General features: G+C 42.7%; 1 protein-coding gene and 1 long non-coding RNA gene across 3 annotated transcripts in view; one reads left to right on the forward strand and one right to left on the reverse strand.

Moving 5' to 3' along the window:
* LOC125721617 (NACHT, LRR and PYD domains-containing protein 12-like) overlaps positions 1-17,903 on the reverse strand; it is a 566,129-nt gene that overhangs the window by 444,424 nt on the left and 103,802 nt on the right. Inside the window, exons 4-7 of the mRNA XM_048997598.1 lie at positions 15,999-16,112; positions 5,514-5,577; positions 5,102-5,330; positions 2,771-4,481 (exon numbers count right to left, since the gene is read on the reverse strand). Of these exons, the coding sequence (XP_048853555.1) occupies positions 2,771-4,481; positions 5,102-5,330; positions 5,514-5,577; positions 15,999-16,112 (2,118 nt within the window). The remainder of the gene's footprint in view (positions 1-2,770; positions 4,482-5,101; positions 5,331-5,513; positions 5,578-15,998; positions 16,113-17,903) is intronic.
* The window catches only part of LOC125721628 (uncharacterized), a 32,916-nt gene continuing 20,175 nt past the window's right edge, over positions 5,163-17,903 (forward strand). The window contains exons 1-3 of one of the 2 annotated variants that reach the window (XR_007385861.1): positions 5,163-5,270; positions 16,012-16,144; positions 16,426-16,662. This is a non-coding gene — a long non-coding RNA (uncharacterized LOC125721628). Of the gene's footprint in view, positions 5,271-16,009; positions 16,145-16,425; positions 16,663-17,903 lie in introns of those variants that run through there. The other variant, XR_007385862.1, reaches the window with a different exon arrangement.

A 17,903-nucleotide genomic window follows, 5' to 3' on the forward strand; every position in this document is an offset into this window, starting at 1 on the left:
AGCTAAATATTCCTACAATGGTGTCCCACAGGGATCAGTGCTGGCCCACTACTGTACACTGTATATATTGGTCACATTATCAGAAATCATGGTGTTGGGTTTCATTGTTTTGCTGATGATACACAGTTATATATATCTGTTAAGCCGGATGATGCATCACAGCTCTCGGTTAGAAGACTGTCGACTAGATATCCGGTGCGGGATGGTAAATAATTTCTTTATGTTAAAGACAGAAAAACAGAAGTACTGTAAACTGGTCCGAAGGCAGCTCAAAATAAGTTTGACAACCTCAACCTTGGTGGTCTTCCTACTCAACATGACACAGTGGTCAGAGATCTTGGTGTTCTGGTTGATTCAGATTTATGTTTCGATGCTCACATAAAAAGCATCACTAAAGCTGTGTTCTATCATGTACGGAACCTAGCCAAGCTTCGGAAGATGCTCTCCTGTCATGAAGTGGAAACACTAACACCTTTATAACTTCCAGGCTGGATACTGTAATGCCTTCCTTTCTGGGTGCCCATCTGGATCCTCACATGAACTTCAGCTGGTACAAAATGCAGCAGCCAGAGTTCTTACAAACACTAAAAAATATGATTATATTAGCCCTGTTCTATGCTCCCTTCATTGGCTTCTAGTTAAGTCTCTGATTAACTACAAAATACTGCTATTGATTTATAAAACACTGAATGGCCTTGCACCAGAATACCTTAGTAACCTGGTGGCCTTATACAACCCTCCTCGCTTTCTTACATTATAAAGAGCAGGATATCTGTTAGTACCCAGGGTATAAAGAGCTACGGCAGGCTGCAGAGCTTTCTCTTATAGAGCTCTTCAGCTGTGGAATAGTCTTCCTGCGGATGTGTGGGATTCAGGCTGACTCTCAACATTCAAGTCTACACTAAAAACACTCCTGTTTAGTTTAGCTTATAGGGACTCTAGTTCTAGCTCTAGCTAACTGCTCACTCCCAGTCAGGCCTATAGTGTGAGGTGTAGAGCTGGGTGGGGATCGGTGCCATTGGCTTTGGATAAACTGAACTGTCAGTCTGTCACTTTAGCTTTACACCCCCTTGTGGAACTGGAGTGCTGACATTCAGGGACTCCCCATGCCTGTGTTCCCACCTGCCTCTCCCTCCTACTTATGCTGCCATTGCCATATCTGCCGGAGCTTACATACCGCACTCACCTAACTGTTTGCACTGCCTCTAGTCTCCCCTACTGCACATTTTATTTCCCCTACTCCCCCTGGGCTGTGCTGCCTGGAGACACCACATTTTCAAGACATCCTGCCTACCCTGCTGCCTGCGACGTCTCCACTACCTGTGACGTCCTTCTGGCCTGCTGCTGCCCCCTGGAGGATGGGCTCCCCCTTTGAGTCTGGTTAGGGTTAGGGCTTCCTCTGCTGCCCCCTGGAGGATGGGCTCCTCCTCTGAGTCTGGTTCCTCCCAAGCTTTCGTCTTTCTAGGGAGTTTTTCCTTGCCACTGTCATCTCTGACTTGCTCACTGGGGGCTTTGGGCAGGGATGCTGTAAAGTGCTTTGAGATGATGTAATGTTGTGAAAAAACACTATACAAATAAAACTGAACTGAACTGAAATTGCACTCAATGTTTAGGGGGAGGACTCAAAATGATTGTTTATTGTGATATTTTTATACTAAATGACATACACATTTTTTAACTTATCACCCAGCCCTAATCAACAATACACTAACCGGAGAGCTATCAGTCCTGTGAAATAGGCTTTTAGAAAAAATGTTTGTTTGAATGATTTATGAATAATGATACTTCATTCACCCCCATGGGGAAATTGTCTTTTCGCCCCTCCCATCTTGCTCTCCAAGAGACACACAGACACATATACAGGTGAGAGGAAGTTTGGGGGTCGCAGCGCAGGATTGGCCAGCATCCACACCCCAGCAGCTTAAGGGCTCAGCGATGACATCACTCTGCCGGCCAAGAGATCTGAACCAGCGACCTTCCGCTCATGGACAGATTCCAAACCCAAAGAGTCACGCACCACACCCAGTATTTACAGAAATGCTTCCTACAGCATTCAGAACTGAAACGAATATGAGTGGTTTTCCCACTATTAATGAAAACTGGACCATTCTGTATGATGCTGTATTTTTGGTTATTTGTTACACAAAGGATGGTCGTGGAAATCTTGTCTTTTTTGTTTTTACTACATCACTACCTTCAGTTAATATAAACTAGATTAAAAAGGAACCTTGATGATAAAAGAGGGGAAATAAATTATATGTATACATATTCATTTTATATTTTAGAAAATGTTTATCTATTTCTACCAGACTAGATGTGTCGTCACATCCTCAGCCAGGTGCAGCTGAGGCCAGCAGAGGGCGCCAGTGAGCAGCCAGAGACAGCAGTCATACGAAATCTCCCAGCTCTGGGCTCCATCACATGAACACGCCTGCTGACAATAACACTCACATACCACTGATACACCCTGTGGATAAAGAGCCCTCACTGTTTCTATAGCAGGTTAGGATGCTGTGCTGTGATCAGAAGGCAAACTGGATGGGAATGGAAACGTAGTAACAAACAAAAAGTGACATCACTACCTTCAGTCATTATAAAGGCTGTGGTCAGGATTAGCTACTGCTATACAAACAGCTATAGCTGTGATTATCAAAATAAAACTCACTTATTAATCCATGAGGAGAAATATATAATATATATTACACATTTCAAACAATATTCATGCATTACTGCCAGACCAGACATGATTTCCCATCCCCACGTCACTTACAGAGCCGTCCTGGAGTTCTTGACCACAGGCAGCAACCTGCAGTGCTCTTCATCTGATCTGATGTATTTCTTCAGATCAAACACATCCAGCTCCTCATCTGACATCAGCATCACAAAGGCCAGAGCTGAGTATTGTGCAGGTGAGAGGTCATCTGCTGAAATGTTTCCTGAATTCAGGTATCTTTGTACTTCCTCTACTAGAGAATTGTCACCCAATTCAGTCAGACAGTGGAACAGATTGATGGTCCTTTCTGGAGATAAATTCTCCTTTATTTTCCCCTTGATGTACTGGGCTGTATCCTTAATGATATGTGAGGTGATTCTTGTCGGCCCCAGTAGCCTTTGTAACAGAGTCTTACTGGAGTCTGTTGAGAGGCCCAGGAGGAAGCGGAGGTAGAGGTCCAAGTGTCCATTCTTGCTCTCTAATGCCTGATCCACTGCAGTCTTCAGCAGGTCAGTTAATGAGTTTGATAGAAACACATATAAAGCAGCGAGATACTCCTGGATGCTCAGATGCACAAAGCAGTACACCTTCTCCTGGTACAACCCATACTCCTCTTTAAAGACTTCTGTGCACACTCCAGAGTAAACTGAAGCTTCACTGACATCAATGCCATTCTCTGTCAGATCTTGCTCATAAAATATGAGATTGCCTTTCTCAAGGTTGTCAAAAGCAAGTTCACCAAGTGTCAAAAGGAATTCCTTGCTGTATTCTTTAAGCTTAGTTTCATGGTTTTTCATATACTTGTCATTTTTTACACTTGTCTGAAAGATCAGGAAGTGTGTGTACATTTCAGTCAGAGTCCTTGGAATTTCTCCCCTGTCAATCTCACTAAAAAGCCTCTTAAGCACAGTGGCTGAAATCCAGCAGAACACAGGTATGTGGCACATGATGAAGAGGCTCCTTGATGAGTTCACATGTGTGATAATCCTGCTGGCCAGGCTCTGATCATCAAATCTCTTCTTGAAATACTCCTCCTTCTGGGCATCACTGAACCCTCGTATCTCTGTCACCTGGTGGACACACTTAGCAGGTATCTGATTGGCTGCTGCTGGCCGGGAAGTTATCCAGAGGAGAGCGGATGGGAGCAGATTCCCCTTAATGAGGTTAGTCAATAGCACATCCAGGGACGTTTTCTCTGTTACATCAAACCAGCTCTCATTGTTCTGAAAATCCAGAGGAAGGCGAAACTCATCCAGACCATCAAAGATGAACAAGACTTTGGAGCTAAACAGGTCAGTGGATTGAAATGATTTCAGTTCTGGGACAAAGTGGTGAAGCAGTTCAATCAGACTGTATTCACCCTTAATCAAATTCAGGTCCCGGAAAGGAAGAGCAAATATGAAGTGAACATCCTGGTTTGCTTTTCCTTCTGCCCAGTCGAGAATAAATTTCTGCACAGAGACTGTTTTCCCGATACCTGCCACCCCTTTAGTGAGTACAGTTCTGATAGGTGTCTCACGCCCACATAAGGGTTTAAATATATCATTGCACTTGACTGTAGTATCTTCTGTTCGCCTTTTCTTGGATGCTGTTTCAATCTGTCTCACTTCATGTTCATCATTGACTGCTCCAGTTCCGCCTTCAGTTATGTAGAGTTCTGTGTAAATCTCACTGAGAAGTGTTGGCTGTCCTTCCTTAGCTTTCCCTTCAAATACACACTCAAATTGCTTCTTAAGTTTAGCTTTGATTTCCTGTAGCATGAGCTTTCCTGAAAAGAAATGAGAGGAAAATGCACTAATTCTCACCATGATCCTGACCAGTATGAGGAAGAATATTTTCCAAAAACACACTTCTTCACACATACATATCCAGATATTTCCCTGTGACTGTGAATGTGAAACTGAAAGTTTTATCATGTGTATTTTACTGGAACACCGCATACAGGACCGTGAATAAGCCTTAGGCAGCCAAAGGAAATTTTTAAAGCCATTTATCTGGGTAGTAAGTGTATATCTGCTCAGAACCAAAAAAAAACACAAAACCCCTTTTCATTTCCCAAACCTCTCCTCAGGGGCACCACAGCCAGTCCATGTATTTGTTAAATTTCACCACCAGCTCACTTCATGAATTAATTAAATTATTTTAAAACTCAAGGAGATATTGATCAGCCACATAAGCTGTGTTAGTGGTCAAGTAAAAAAATACATGGATATACTGCATGAAATATTAGGCTGATGTTGGGAGAGGTTCTGAAATGGCAAACACACTTTGACATACATATTATAGTAGTTCTACACCAACATGAAGACCATTTAAACATCCTTTTCTTTGGCTGCCTAAGACTTTTAGACAATATTGTACATGTACATAATGTTATAAAGTTCTTACTCTTGTCCAGCAGGTCAGCAAGATCATCTTGCTTCATGGTCCTCAGGATGTACAGTGTTATCTTCAGAGCTACCTCTCTAACACTGGTCTTCTGCATCTGACCATCACTGTCCAGGTCATTGTCCTCCTCCAGCTGAGGCTCAGAGCATTCTGGGTAATTCTGATCTAGGTACCTCACAAATGTCTTCAGTTCCTCCTTTAGGAACTTTATGACTTTTTCCTCTAGCGACTAAAATAAACAGTCAGAGTTAATTATTGCTACTTACACCAAACCTTTTCAGAGTTTCACTTGTGAATCATAGATTAAAACATATTTTCTTTAAGATGATGAATTTCTTATTATACAGCTGTATAAAATATAAGCTAATTGACATAACAGCAAAGAAAATATATATCAGCAATAAATGCAAACCTTCAGTATGGATGATAAACCCGATTTATCATGTAGATCTGAACTGCATTCTTCCATTTGGTCTCTGTGAATTAGGCAGAAACATAAAGTCCTCAATTCATCTACACAAATGTAACAGAAAGACTGAAAAGTTCCCCATTAAAATTGCTGTTACTGCAGATAAAGAATAACATTGTGTTATATTACAACACCAATTCCAAAAAGTTGGGAGATTGTGCAAATTGTAAATAAAAACAGAATGCAATGATATGGAAATCTCATAAACCTGTATTATATTCATAAGAAAGTATAGAAAACATATCAAATGTTTAAACTGAGACATTTCGCTATTTCATGAAAAATATTGGCTGATTTTGAATTTCATGACAGCAACACGTCTCAAAAAAGTTGGGAGGGGGGCAATAGGAGGCTGGAAAAGTTAATGGTACAAAAACCCAAAAGCTGGAGGAACAATTTGCAAATAATTATGTCAATTGGCAACAGGTGAGTAACATGACTGGGTATGAAAAGAGCATCTTAGAGCTACAGTGTCTCTCTGAAGTAAAGATGGGCAGAGGGTCACAATCCCCCTAATACTGCACTGACAAATAGTGGAGCAATTTCAGAAAGAAGTTCCTCAGTATAAAACTGCAAAGAGGTTGAATATTTCATCATCTACAGCACATAATGCAATCAAATGATTCTGAGAATCTGGAGAAATCTCTGTGAAAAACCAGACTAGATGCCTGTGATATTTTGGCCCTTAGGCAGCACTGCATCACAAACAGGCATGATTCTGTAATGTAATCACTAAATATGCTCAGGAATATTTCCTACAAACATTGCCAGTGAACACAATTCGCGCTGCCAGGCACAGATGGCAGTTAAAACTCTATCATCCAAAGAAGAAGCCGTATATGAAGATGACCCAGAATCACTGACGTCGTCTCTGGGCCAAAGCTCATTTAAAATGGACTGCGGCTGAGTGGAAAACTGTTCTGTGGTCAGTCGAATCTAAATTTGAAATTCTTTTTGGAAACCAGGGACACCATGTCATCCGGACTAAAGAGGAGAAGGACCACCCAGCGTGTTATCAGCACTCAGTTCAAAAGCCAGCATCTCTGATGGTGTGGGGGTGCATTAGTACATATGGCAGGGGCAGCCTGCATATCTGGAAAGGCACCATCAGTGCTGAAAGGTATATCCAGGTCCTAGAGCAACAGATGCTCCCATCCAGACGACGTCTCTTTCAGTGAAGACCTTGCATTTTCCCACATGACAATGCCAAACCACACACTGCATCAATTACAACATGATGGATTCGTAGAAGAAGGGTCCGGGTACTGAACTGGCCTGCCAGCGGTCCAGATCTTCCAGCCACTGAGAACATTTGGTGCATCATAAAACTAAAAATATGACACAGAAGATCTAGGACAGTTGAGCAACTAGAATCCTGTATCAGACAAGAATGAGACAACATTCCTCTCCCAAAACTCAGACAACTGATCTCCTCAGTCCCCAGACATTTACAGACTGTTGTTAAAAGAAGAGGAGATGCCACACAGTGGTAAACATGGCCTTGTCCCATCTTTTGTGAGATGTGTTGCTGCTGCGACATTAAAAATTTTTCCTTACGATGATGCATTTTCTCAGTTTGAACATTTGATATGTTTTCTGTGTTCTGTTATGAATAAAATACTGGTTTATCAGATTTCCATATCACTGCATTCTGATTTTATTTACAATTTGCAGAACGTCCCACCATTTTTGGAATTGGGGTTGTAGTTTGGAAAGATGTATCTGCCATGTTAAGCTTTATTCACTGGGGCGGCTTCCTGATTCTCTCATGACAGCAGAAGAGAACCAGTGACATCAGGCTCCAGCACACAGAGACACAGCAGGCAGGAAGGACAGTTTTCTATGCAGCCCTTTGTACCCAGTGACATTTACAGTGATTCACTTGATTAGCAGAGCTAAATACCAGCATATGATTCACAATCCTCAGTCAAGAAACTGGTTAAATAGCTTGTCGGTTAAATTCAGCACCTGCAGGGCTAATGGGCCGAATCTGTCCTTCAGCTAGGCTAGAACCCCCCTCCCCCCCCCCCAGAGTGAGCACACTTCTTCCTATGCAACCAGCAAACAGTGAATCCCCACTAGCCGCGGCGATATTGTTGCCTAATTATGATGAAAAATTAAACATCATCATCCTGCACATGTTCTCCATCCCAGTGGACATAATGTGAATGATGTCATCAGCGTGCGACACTCCCTTTACAATGCCCTACTGTATTACAGAATACTAACCGCTTCAGGGATCATCGTTTGTCTGTCAGCCAGCAGCAGTGAGGGAAAACATACACACAACTGTCCATGAACTCAAATGCTGGTGATTCTGCCTCAAACCTTCAGAACGTTCTTATCCCATTAGGATGTGATGGGGATGTGCTGACCGGGGACAGGGGGAAGCGTGAGAGCGGGTGGGAAGGGGAGCGAGCAGTATGAGCGGAGGCAGGCCTCTCAGCTTACACCACCCAGCTGTCCATGAACTCAAGTGCTGGTGATGCTGCCTCAAACCTTAACTGGCCCAGCTGTGCATGCAGGGCAGGCAGCTTGAGAGCTGACAGGGCCTGGAGAGCCTACGTGCTTTAGGAGTTCCGACTCATGCAGCCCCCTCCATCTGCTTAATCAGACCGGATGCTAGTGAACGTCAGCACAGCCTAAGTTGGAACACTCTGGGTCGCTCTCCCTGGCCATAACGCTGTGGGTCAAGCCTTCTGGGGGTGTTACATGAAGCAGGATTAAGGGAAAATCTGACTTATTTCGACAAGTCTGGCTCATTTAAGTGGGAATTCCTTTCCATCAACGTGTCTTAAATTAATCCCTGCTGAGCTACCATGGCAACTTATAGTAGGTGAGTGAACAAGGTTGATCCAGACCAGGTTAACTGACTGCTTAGTTAAGCGTTGTCTCAAAGAATGTCCAACGTGTAGGACCAGATTCCCAAAACATTGTACCGTCGGGCGAAATTCCGCGATCTCACTACTAATGTTGTGTAACAAATATAATAAAGCCTATTAAAAAAATCACATTCCAAAACTCAACATTCCAATTAATTCCAAAATAATTCATGTAAAAGCGTACCCATGTTAGAAAGGTCAAACATGAAATGCAATAACTCAAACTGAAAAAAAATGTTAAAATAACATGAACAGGAAGATATTTTTATATTTTGTTTAGTCACTGTCTGATTTGAAAGTTTATTAGTAAAATAGCAAAGACAATATACGGTTATTTATACACAACATTTCACACTTATGCGACTGAAAGTATTTTATGGAGATTAAAAAATGCAGAATAACATTATCAAGTAAGAATGACACATGAACTCAACCCAGAAGGTTCCCCGTTGACTATGGGGATCGAGCCAGGAACTTTCGCGGAGTAAGGCGACAGGATAAACCACTGTACCACCATGCCACTGTACTGGACACTTGTAACATTTACATAACTTACACATTTAGTCTGTCTGCAATTCATTGCCAAGCCAACTCTCTGGCTGTATTTATGGCCACAGTATTGCCTTTTTTAGCGATTACATCCTTGTATTTTTCATACAGCTCCATCAGCAGCGTTTGTTCTGCAGCGGAAAGAAACACCGCTCTCGTTTTACACACTTTCCAACTGAATTGGTTCATCCATTCATTCAATTTCTTAAATATCTCGGGTATATGCACTAAGTGAGACTATGCAAGTCTGTCTTGTATGAGCTTTGATTAATTAAAGCTGAACTGCGTTAGTGGAACGACATGAGGCTACGTTTAGAGATGGAGCTAGTTTGAGTCTGACTTTTTCGGAAAAGTCTGGCTTTATTTAGCTACTTTCATGAAATACCCCCTTAAGGCCCGTGGGGCATTTTCCGTACGTCGCTTAAATCATCCGAGATCAGATGCCTCATCCTGGATGAGTTAATGCCAGTGAGACTCATCTGGGATAAGTCAGTTTTTCAAACGCTGTGTAGTAGATTAATCTCGCTGGATCCATTCGTCCGAGATGATTCTGCGCGCCTGCGCTGCTTGAAAAACCCATATACATCGAGTATAGACACCTTTATCGGCAAGTCTCTCATTGGGTTCTGCAAAACATCAAAAAACAGGCCGCAATTTTTCATGCAATCCGAGCAGGACCTTTTATTAGAGGATGTAAATAACCCCAAGGTTTGTCACAAGACTAATTAATGTTACAAAACATATTGAGGTGCGTATTGCATATTATTTTATATACGTTTGTATTCTGTATTCATTTGTATGTATTCATTTATACTTATGTAGTGGGACCCTTTTTTGAGGGACTTCCGTTTTTTTCGGTTACCAGAACATCGTTAAGCTAAGCTAAGCGGAGAACGTGTTTGTCTTTTGCTTTATGATATTTTGTAAATGGTTTAAGCACCCCCCCCCCCTGGTAAAGACACAAGCTCTTACGTTGGCTACGTTTTATTTTGGTAATTAATTTATTTTAAATACATCGTGAACCATCAGTCATGTCTTTCGGCCATCAATCCGGAGGGGAATGCTGCAGTAAGAGCTTTACCTTCGCCCGCCACAGTGCGCTGCTGACGGATTTCACGGGGTGACTGCTTAAGGAGCAGTGAGATGCGGACGGCGTGATGGTCAGAGAATTCCGTAAGGAATAAAATCATATTAATATGGAAAATATTCAAGAACAAATACAAAATATAGAGAAGGAAATCCAGGAATGTAAAAGCTTATTACTCGAAAAGGAAGTAGAAGGTACCGCAAGACTGGAATTAATAAAAAGAATTAAAAGTAAAGAGAAAATAATGGCTGAATTTACGTGTAAAAAAAGGGAAGCTGAGGAATTGCCTCGGCATTCTGAACGTCCAAAGGTTTTAATGGAGAAAATGCATGCTTACCAAAGGGAGGAATTGTGTAAAAAAGAAAAAAAAGTTGCTTAGCTTATATAAACATTGGAAAATTCTGTTACGTAAATCAAGGGAAGAATTAAAAGAAAACATATCAGAAACTAATCTGGCCAATATAGCAGATATCCTTGAAAGGGAAAAGAATGATCTTATGAAAGTTTATGGAGAAATAAGGGAATGTATCACACCGACTAATGAATTATCAAGATTCACGCATGTGAAGCTGTAACTAATGACATAATTAAAATTGTGTACGAAAGGTTGACTGCAGTAGATGGAGATTCTGATGCCGATCTTGAAGGTCGTCGTCTGCATCAACTGTCAGTGTCTGACTATGCTCACTCAGTATATGGCGCTGCCTCCCAGTCAGTCGCCAGTCACCACTCGGAGTACTCTAGTATATCTGCGAAAAGGGCAGAAGCAGCTGCAGAGCTTGCAGCAAAGGAGGCAGGGTATAAAATAGCCCAAGCAGAAAGAAAGCAATAAGAAAAGATAAGAATACTAGAGGAGCAACACAGAAAAGAATTAGAAGGCCAGAGATCTGAATAAGAAAATCTGCAGACTGAAAGGCATATAGAGGTTGCTTGTGCCAGAGTACAAGCCTATGACAGAGAAATTAAACATGAAATGGATGGCCAGACCTTTAAGTTTGACTGCAACAGACAAAGCACCTATAATAGACGTTAACCTTCGCATGATGTCACAACACCATCCCTCACTGATGTGTCTTACCTGGCTCAAGCTATTCAGAACAGCAAAGCCGTTAACAGGCTCCCAATGCCAGAGCCTGCGATGTTTATTGGGGATCCAATTCATTTTATTGAATGGAAGGCATCCTTTATGTACTCATTCAGAGAACAGGTATCTCTTCAGCAGATAAGCTGTATTACCTTAAGAAATATATCAGTGGTCCTGCTCATAAATGTCTTGAGGGCACGTTCTACCAAAGTGATGATGAGGCATGCAAAGATGCTTGGAATAAGCTTAATCAGCGATATGGTCAGTGATACGGTCAGTGATACGGTCAGCGATACGGTCAGCGATATGGTCAGCGATACGGTCAGCGATATGGTCAGCGATACGGTCAGCGAAACGGTCAGCCATACAGTCAGCCATATGGTCAGTGATACGGTCAGCGATACGGTCAGCGATATGGTCAGGGATACGGTCAGCGATATGGTCAGCGATACGGTCAGCGAAACGGTTAGGCATACAGTCAGCCATATGGTCAGTGATACGGTCAGCCATACGGTCAGCGATATGGTCAGTGATACAGTCAGCCATACGGTCAGCGATACGGTCAGCCATACAGTCAGCCATACGGTCAGTGATACGGTCAGCCATACGGTCAGTGATACAGTCAGCCATACGGTCAGCAATGCGGTCAGCCATACGGTCAGTGATACGGTCAGTGATACGGTCAGCCATACGGTCAGCCATTCATCATCCAAAGGACATTTCCGGAGAGGCTCTCAAAATGGCCACAAATACGGTCCAAAGATGCCGAAGGGTTACAGACATTTTCTGTTTTTTAAATGCCTGTTTACAAACTATGCCTCATGCAAAGGGCCTAGACATACTGAGTGACTGTGAGGAAAATCAAACATTAATTCAGAAGCTACCTGACTAGTTAGCATTGCGCTGGAATCGTCGGGTTACGGTAGCCCTCATGGAAGGTGGCGAATTCCCATCTTTCCAAGACTTTTCCAAATTCATATGTAGCTCCCACAAAGGCGACCACCATACCAAGGCTAGCAGTATCAGCGGCAGTAGTCTCAGTTACAGTCAGCAATATGCTTAGAGAAGAGCTTAGCTATTCGAATGTGGCAGACTCCAAACTACTCAAAAGTAGTTCTGGGCAATATAAATAATGATGCATGACTCTTTCACACGTTTGTAGCCAATAGGGTTCAGACAATTCGCCACAGTACAAATCCTCAACAATGGCTTTATGTCTCAACAGAAGAGAATCCATTAGACACTGCCTCTAGAGGGAAAACCATAAATGAGTTGTTTTCCTCAAATTGGTTTAGTGCTTCTGTGTTCCTCTGGAAACAGGAAATATCGATAATAACAGATGTAGTATTGGAACCTCTCATAGGTGATCCAGAGGTGAGAAGAACTGGAACACTGCATACAGGGGTGTAGTGCTGCTGACCGCTTGTCCGAGTTCTCATCATGGTTGCAGGCTACTAAGGCCATTTCATGCCTTTTGCGACGAGTTAAAGGAAAAATATATGGCCCCGCTAATGTAAGTGCATTGGAAAGTGCAGGGCGTGTCATGGTCAAACACCTCCAAAAGCAGGTGTACAAGCAAGAAATAACGTTACTGAAAAAGGGAGGTCGGCTGCCAGATCATCCCAAGGTGCAGCACCTACAGTAGATGACTTTTTAGATGCAGATGGCAGAATCGGGGGGGAGGAAGGCTCAGTCGATCATCCTTCTCCAACTTACTCAGACACCCAGTGATCTTATCAAAAAACCATCATGTGACTAAGCTGATAATTAGTCATTATCATGAAAGAGTAAAACATCAAGGCGAGGGCTTTACCATCAATGAAATCAGATCCAATTGCGATTGGACTCCTGGAATAAGCAGAGCAGTTGCATCTTTTATCCGGCAGTGTGTCACTTGCCAGAGACTCAGAAGACCTGCAGAAGGTCAAAGGATGAGTGACCTTCCAAAGGAAGGTGTAGAGCCCTCCCCACCTTTCTCATAGTGTGGCATGGACTGTTTGGTCCCTTTACCACTAAAGAGGGAAGAAAGCAGCATAAAAGATAAAAGATATTCTGCTCATGAGCGATCCATAGTGAAATGTTAGAGGATATGTCCACTGGTGCCTTTATAAATGGTCTGAGATATTTCATTGCGATTCGTGGTGCTGTTCGGCAAATCTAATGTGATCAAGGCACCAACTTTGTGGGGGCAAAGAACGAATTGAACAAAGCTTTACAAGAACTTGACACTCCCAGACTCACCACCTTTCTATCCGAAAACCATTGTGATTTTGTTTTCAACGCACCTCACTCCTGTCACGCCGGAGGTGTGTGGGAGAGCCAGATAAGGACCATAAGGAGTGTGTTGAACTCTACATTATCATTGGCCTCTTGCAGACTCAACAGTACTTCTCTGCGAACGTTGTTTTATGAAGTCATGGCTATACTCAACACCACTTACTGTGGACAACCTGTGCAACCCTGACAGTATGGAACCACTCACAGCCAATCATCTACTTACAATGAAGTCCAACATGGCTCCACCTCCACCAGGGAAGTTTGTTAGGGAGGACCTTTATGGACAAAGGAGATGGCGCAGAGTACAGTAACTGGCGGAACAATTTTGGAGTCACTGGAAAGGGAGAATCTCCACATTATTATTGCAAGACAGCGTTGGCACACACCGAAGAGAAATGTACAAGCGGGAGATACAGTGATGCTTGTGGATGACTGGTTACCCAGATGTGAATGGAAACTGGGACGGATTTTAGAGACTGTCACTGATGAAGATGGACTGGTAAGAAAGGGTAAAATATGTATAGGAGATAAGAGACTTAAGGAGAAAGGGGAACGCCTTGGTAAGCTGTCAGTGCTAGAACGTCCAGTGCAGAGGTTAGTCTTGTTATGAGAAGCTACTTAAGTACATTTCACTGATGTTTATGCTTTATTTTCCAAATGATACAGATTTGAAAATTATTTGTGTTTGTGGGTATTGCTTGGAACACACGTAATTTTGGAGGGATTGCAAATAACCCCAAGTTTTGACACGAGACTAATAAATGTTACAAAACATATTGAGGTGCGTATTGCATATTTTTAATATACATTTGTATTCTGTATTCATTTGTATGCATTAATACATGCTTATGTAGTTTTATTTAGTGGGACCCATTATTTTGATGGACTTCCAGTTTTTTCGGTTACCAGAACATCATTAAGCTAAGCTAAGCAGAGAACGTGTTTGTCTTTTGCTTTATGATATTTTGTAAATGGTTTAAACCCCCCCCCGGTAAAGACACAAGCTCTTACGTTGGCTACGGTTTTTTTTTGGTAATTAATTTATTTTAAATAAATCGTGAACCATCAGTCAAGTCTTTCGGCCGTCAATCCGATGGGAATGCTACAGAGGAGTATGATGAATTCAAAGATTTAGTATCTACTAAAGGAAACACATCAAAAGCGACCCAAACCAGAAAAGACGGCTGGCAAAAAGTGTCCGACAAATTAAATGTGTAAGTAGTTTTTAGTTATTGTATTTATCACTTGAATGTAATATTACGTTTCCAGTGTTTCATCATTGTTTTATTGTCATAATTACAGACAAAATACACACACAATCATGCAGGATATGGGAACAAGTTAAAGTGAAGTACAAACACAACATTTCATTCATATATATATATATATATATATATATATGTTTGTATGTATGAGTTTGTGTGTGTATGTATGTGTTTGTTGATTTTACGTATATGAAAGGCGAGGCCATGACTGAACCCATTTCCATGCACGGACACTGATTAAGTCTGTGAGCTAATCCTAGTTTACGCAGAACAAACCTGCTCTGAGCAGGTTTGAGGATTTGGATGTGCTGCTATAACACATCCAGCAAGACTTTCGAAAAACCGTGCCAAGTGTCCCAGGCGGCTGGCGTGTGCAAAGTGGCGTCTGCCAAGTGCCCCAGGCGACTGGCGTGTGCCAAGTGCCCTATGGCCTGACTATAGACCCAGAGAGACATGCATGCTAGTGGGCTGTAACACTGTTACCTCTCAGGGCTCTTTCTCTTACACCCCACAGGGGGGCGCATTTCATGACTTGCACTATAAATGTTACCACTCACAGCTTCTAATGTCCTGAGGTCCCAGGGCACTGGCCCCACTGGCCCGGTCCATAAGCCAGCCGAGGCTCCAGGGGGCGCTATCTTGGGGCACCTTCAGCCACCGGTCATCTTATTTTATACTCAGGGGATGAGAACCACTACAGTGTCACATTAATTATGATCTGAATCAGCAAGTATTTAAACGTCACCTTTGGCAAAGAAACCAATAGTCTTTCTCTTTTTTTGTCTGATGATAGTAGTTTATTGTTTAAGCCACACAGTTCGATTAAACATGTTAAACTGAAGCCTTCGTCTGAGTATGATCTAATGAATTCATGAGAGTGAAATTATTTGTTATCAAAACAGAAACATCCGTCTCACGAGGCGACAATCTATTGTCGAGTCATTCTTTAATGGACATGCAGGGGGAAAACAGGCAAACCAGTTGTTTTCCAGCTCTGTGCTGAGGACTGAAATTTAAAATCCACTTTTCAATTGAATAACTTCCAATTCTAGCTCGCAGAAAGTCAGGTTTTACAGTAAGCCTCATCCATTTACCTCAGATGTTATTTATATAGAATACAGACAAAACTTTTGTTTAAATTCTCAAGGTGATGGTATCTATTAAAGGTAAAAATTGGTGCATTCATTATAAATGTGTTTTTTCCTCATAGCTTGTATGAGTCTCTGTGCCATTTGACTGAGAGTCTGATTGTCATTAACAGTGTTTGTTTAAATGCACATTTACCTTTGATTTGTAGGAAAAGGTCCCTCTCTGAAGGCATGTGGAGGCTCCATTGACCAGTCACTCTTCAGGGAAACACAGCTGGGTACAGGGGAGTCTGCTCTCTTCATCAGAACACTGTGGGCAGCGAGAGGAAACAAACCCTCATGGTATAAATATAATTCATACAATAGGGACGACATCACACTGCTGTTTAGCCTTCTGCTCTGCCTTCATGTACTTTGATATGCTGTAAAGATCTTGATGTAAACAGACTTAATTACAGTCGGCTGATAAGGAAATTGTCTCATCTAAAATATAGATATTATATAAAACTTTTAGTATGACCGTTAAAAACCTCCATAACTAGACTTGACTGATGTTCCTTTTTACCTGTTTATATATGTTTTTGTTTGTTTGTTTAGTCTTGTTATGTGGCCATTTTGTATAGGAGGGATGGTCTGTTGCTCGCCTCTAGTATAAAAGAACTGGCTGATTGTGGAAGAAGACGGTGAAGACAGAAGATGGCGAGGTCTTTTTATTAAGCTACACATATTAAAGTGCTGCCCACTGACCAGCCCTAGCTAGGAGCCCAGTTTACTTTTATGTTATGGCCTGACTATAGACCCAGAGACACATGCATGCTAGTGGGCTGTAACACTGTTACCTCTCAGGGCTCTTTCTGTTACACCCCACAGGGGGGCGCATTTCAGAAGCAGATCCATCCATTTTTATGCTGATCCAGACCAGATGATTCCTGCTGGGGCCTCTGTGAACATGTAGGGTAAGTAGATACATAGATAAATACACAATATCGAGTATTCAGCATTTTTACATCAAACTGATGAATTGGGTCTCCATTCTATTATGTACCATGTGTAGAATCACACATAATAAAGAGGTTTAGTGCAAAATTTCAATGCCACATTTTTTTAGAAATATATGTATAAACATCCTCTCCTGGAGCCGACACCTTATCGTGGTGGAGGGGTTTGCGTGTTCCAGTGATCCCAAGAGCTAAGCTGCCTGGGGCTTTATGCCCCTGGTAGGGTCACCCAAGGCAAACAGGTCCTGGGTGAGGAACCAGACGAACTGCGGCTCATTAGACCCCTTATGATGAGTAAAAACATGGATTCACGTTCTCCCTCCCCTGGACGGGGGTCACTAGACTTTTATGGATGGAATTTCTAGGCACAACCAGGGCGTTGAGGGTGTCGGGTTTGGTGACCTCAGGATTGGGATTCTGCTTTTTGCAGATAATGTGGTTCTGTTGGCCTCATCGGACTGTGACCTTCAGTTCTCACTGGAGCAGTTCGCAGCTGAGTGTGAAGCGGCTGGGATGAGAATCAGCACCTCCAAATCCGAGACCATGGTCCTCAGCTGGAAAAGGGTGGAATGCTCTCTCCGGGTCAGGGAGGAGGTCCTTCCCCAAGTGGAGGAGTTTAAGTATCTCAAGGTCTTGTTCATGAGTGAGGGAAGGATGGAGCGGGAGATCGACAGGCAGATCGGTGACTGCAGTGGGTGGATGTATACAGCAGTGATATTCCAGCAGACCAGGGGAGGGCAGATGTACTTAAACAAAGTACATCTACACAGTACAGTACAAAAACAATGACCTCCATCACAGCTATCACCCCCCTACCCTCCCCCCCGGAACTCAGAATACACGAAGCGGATGTGAGCCGGCTGTTCCAGAAACAGAAATCCAAGAAGCCCCCAGACCAGACGGTGTCTCCCCCTCCTGCCTCAGAACCTGTGCTGATCAGCTGGCTCCCATCTTCACCCACATCGTCAATACATCCCTGGAGCTGTGTGAAGTTCCCTCCTGCTTCAAACACTCCACCATTATCCCATCCCCAAGAAACCCACCATCACAGGACTGAATGACTACAGACCTGTCGCCTTGACGTCTGTGGTCATGAAATCCTT

The sequence above is a fragment of the Brienomyrus brachyistius genome, unplaced genomic scaffold (genome assembly GCF_023856365.1).
Source record: "Brienomyrus brachyistius isolate T26 unplaced genomic scaffold, BBRACH_0.4 scaffold34, whole genome shotgun sequence".
Taxonomy (NCBI): domain Eukaryota; kingdom Metazoa; phylum Chordata; class Actinopteri; order Osteoglossiformes; family Mormyridae; genus Brienomyrus; species Brienomyrus brachyistius.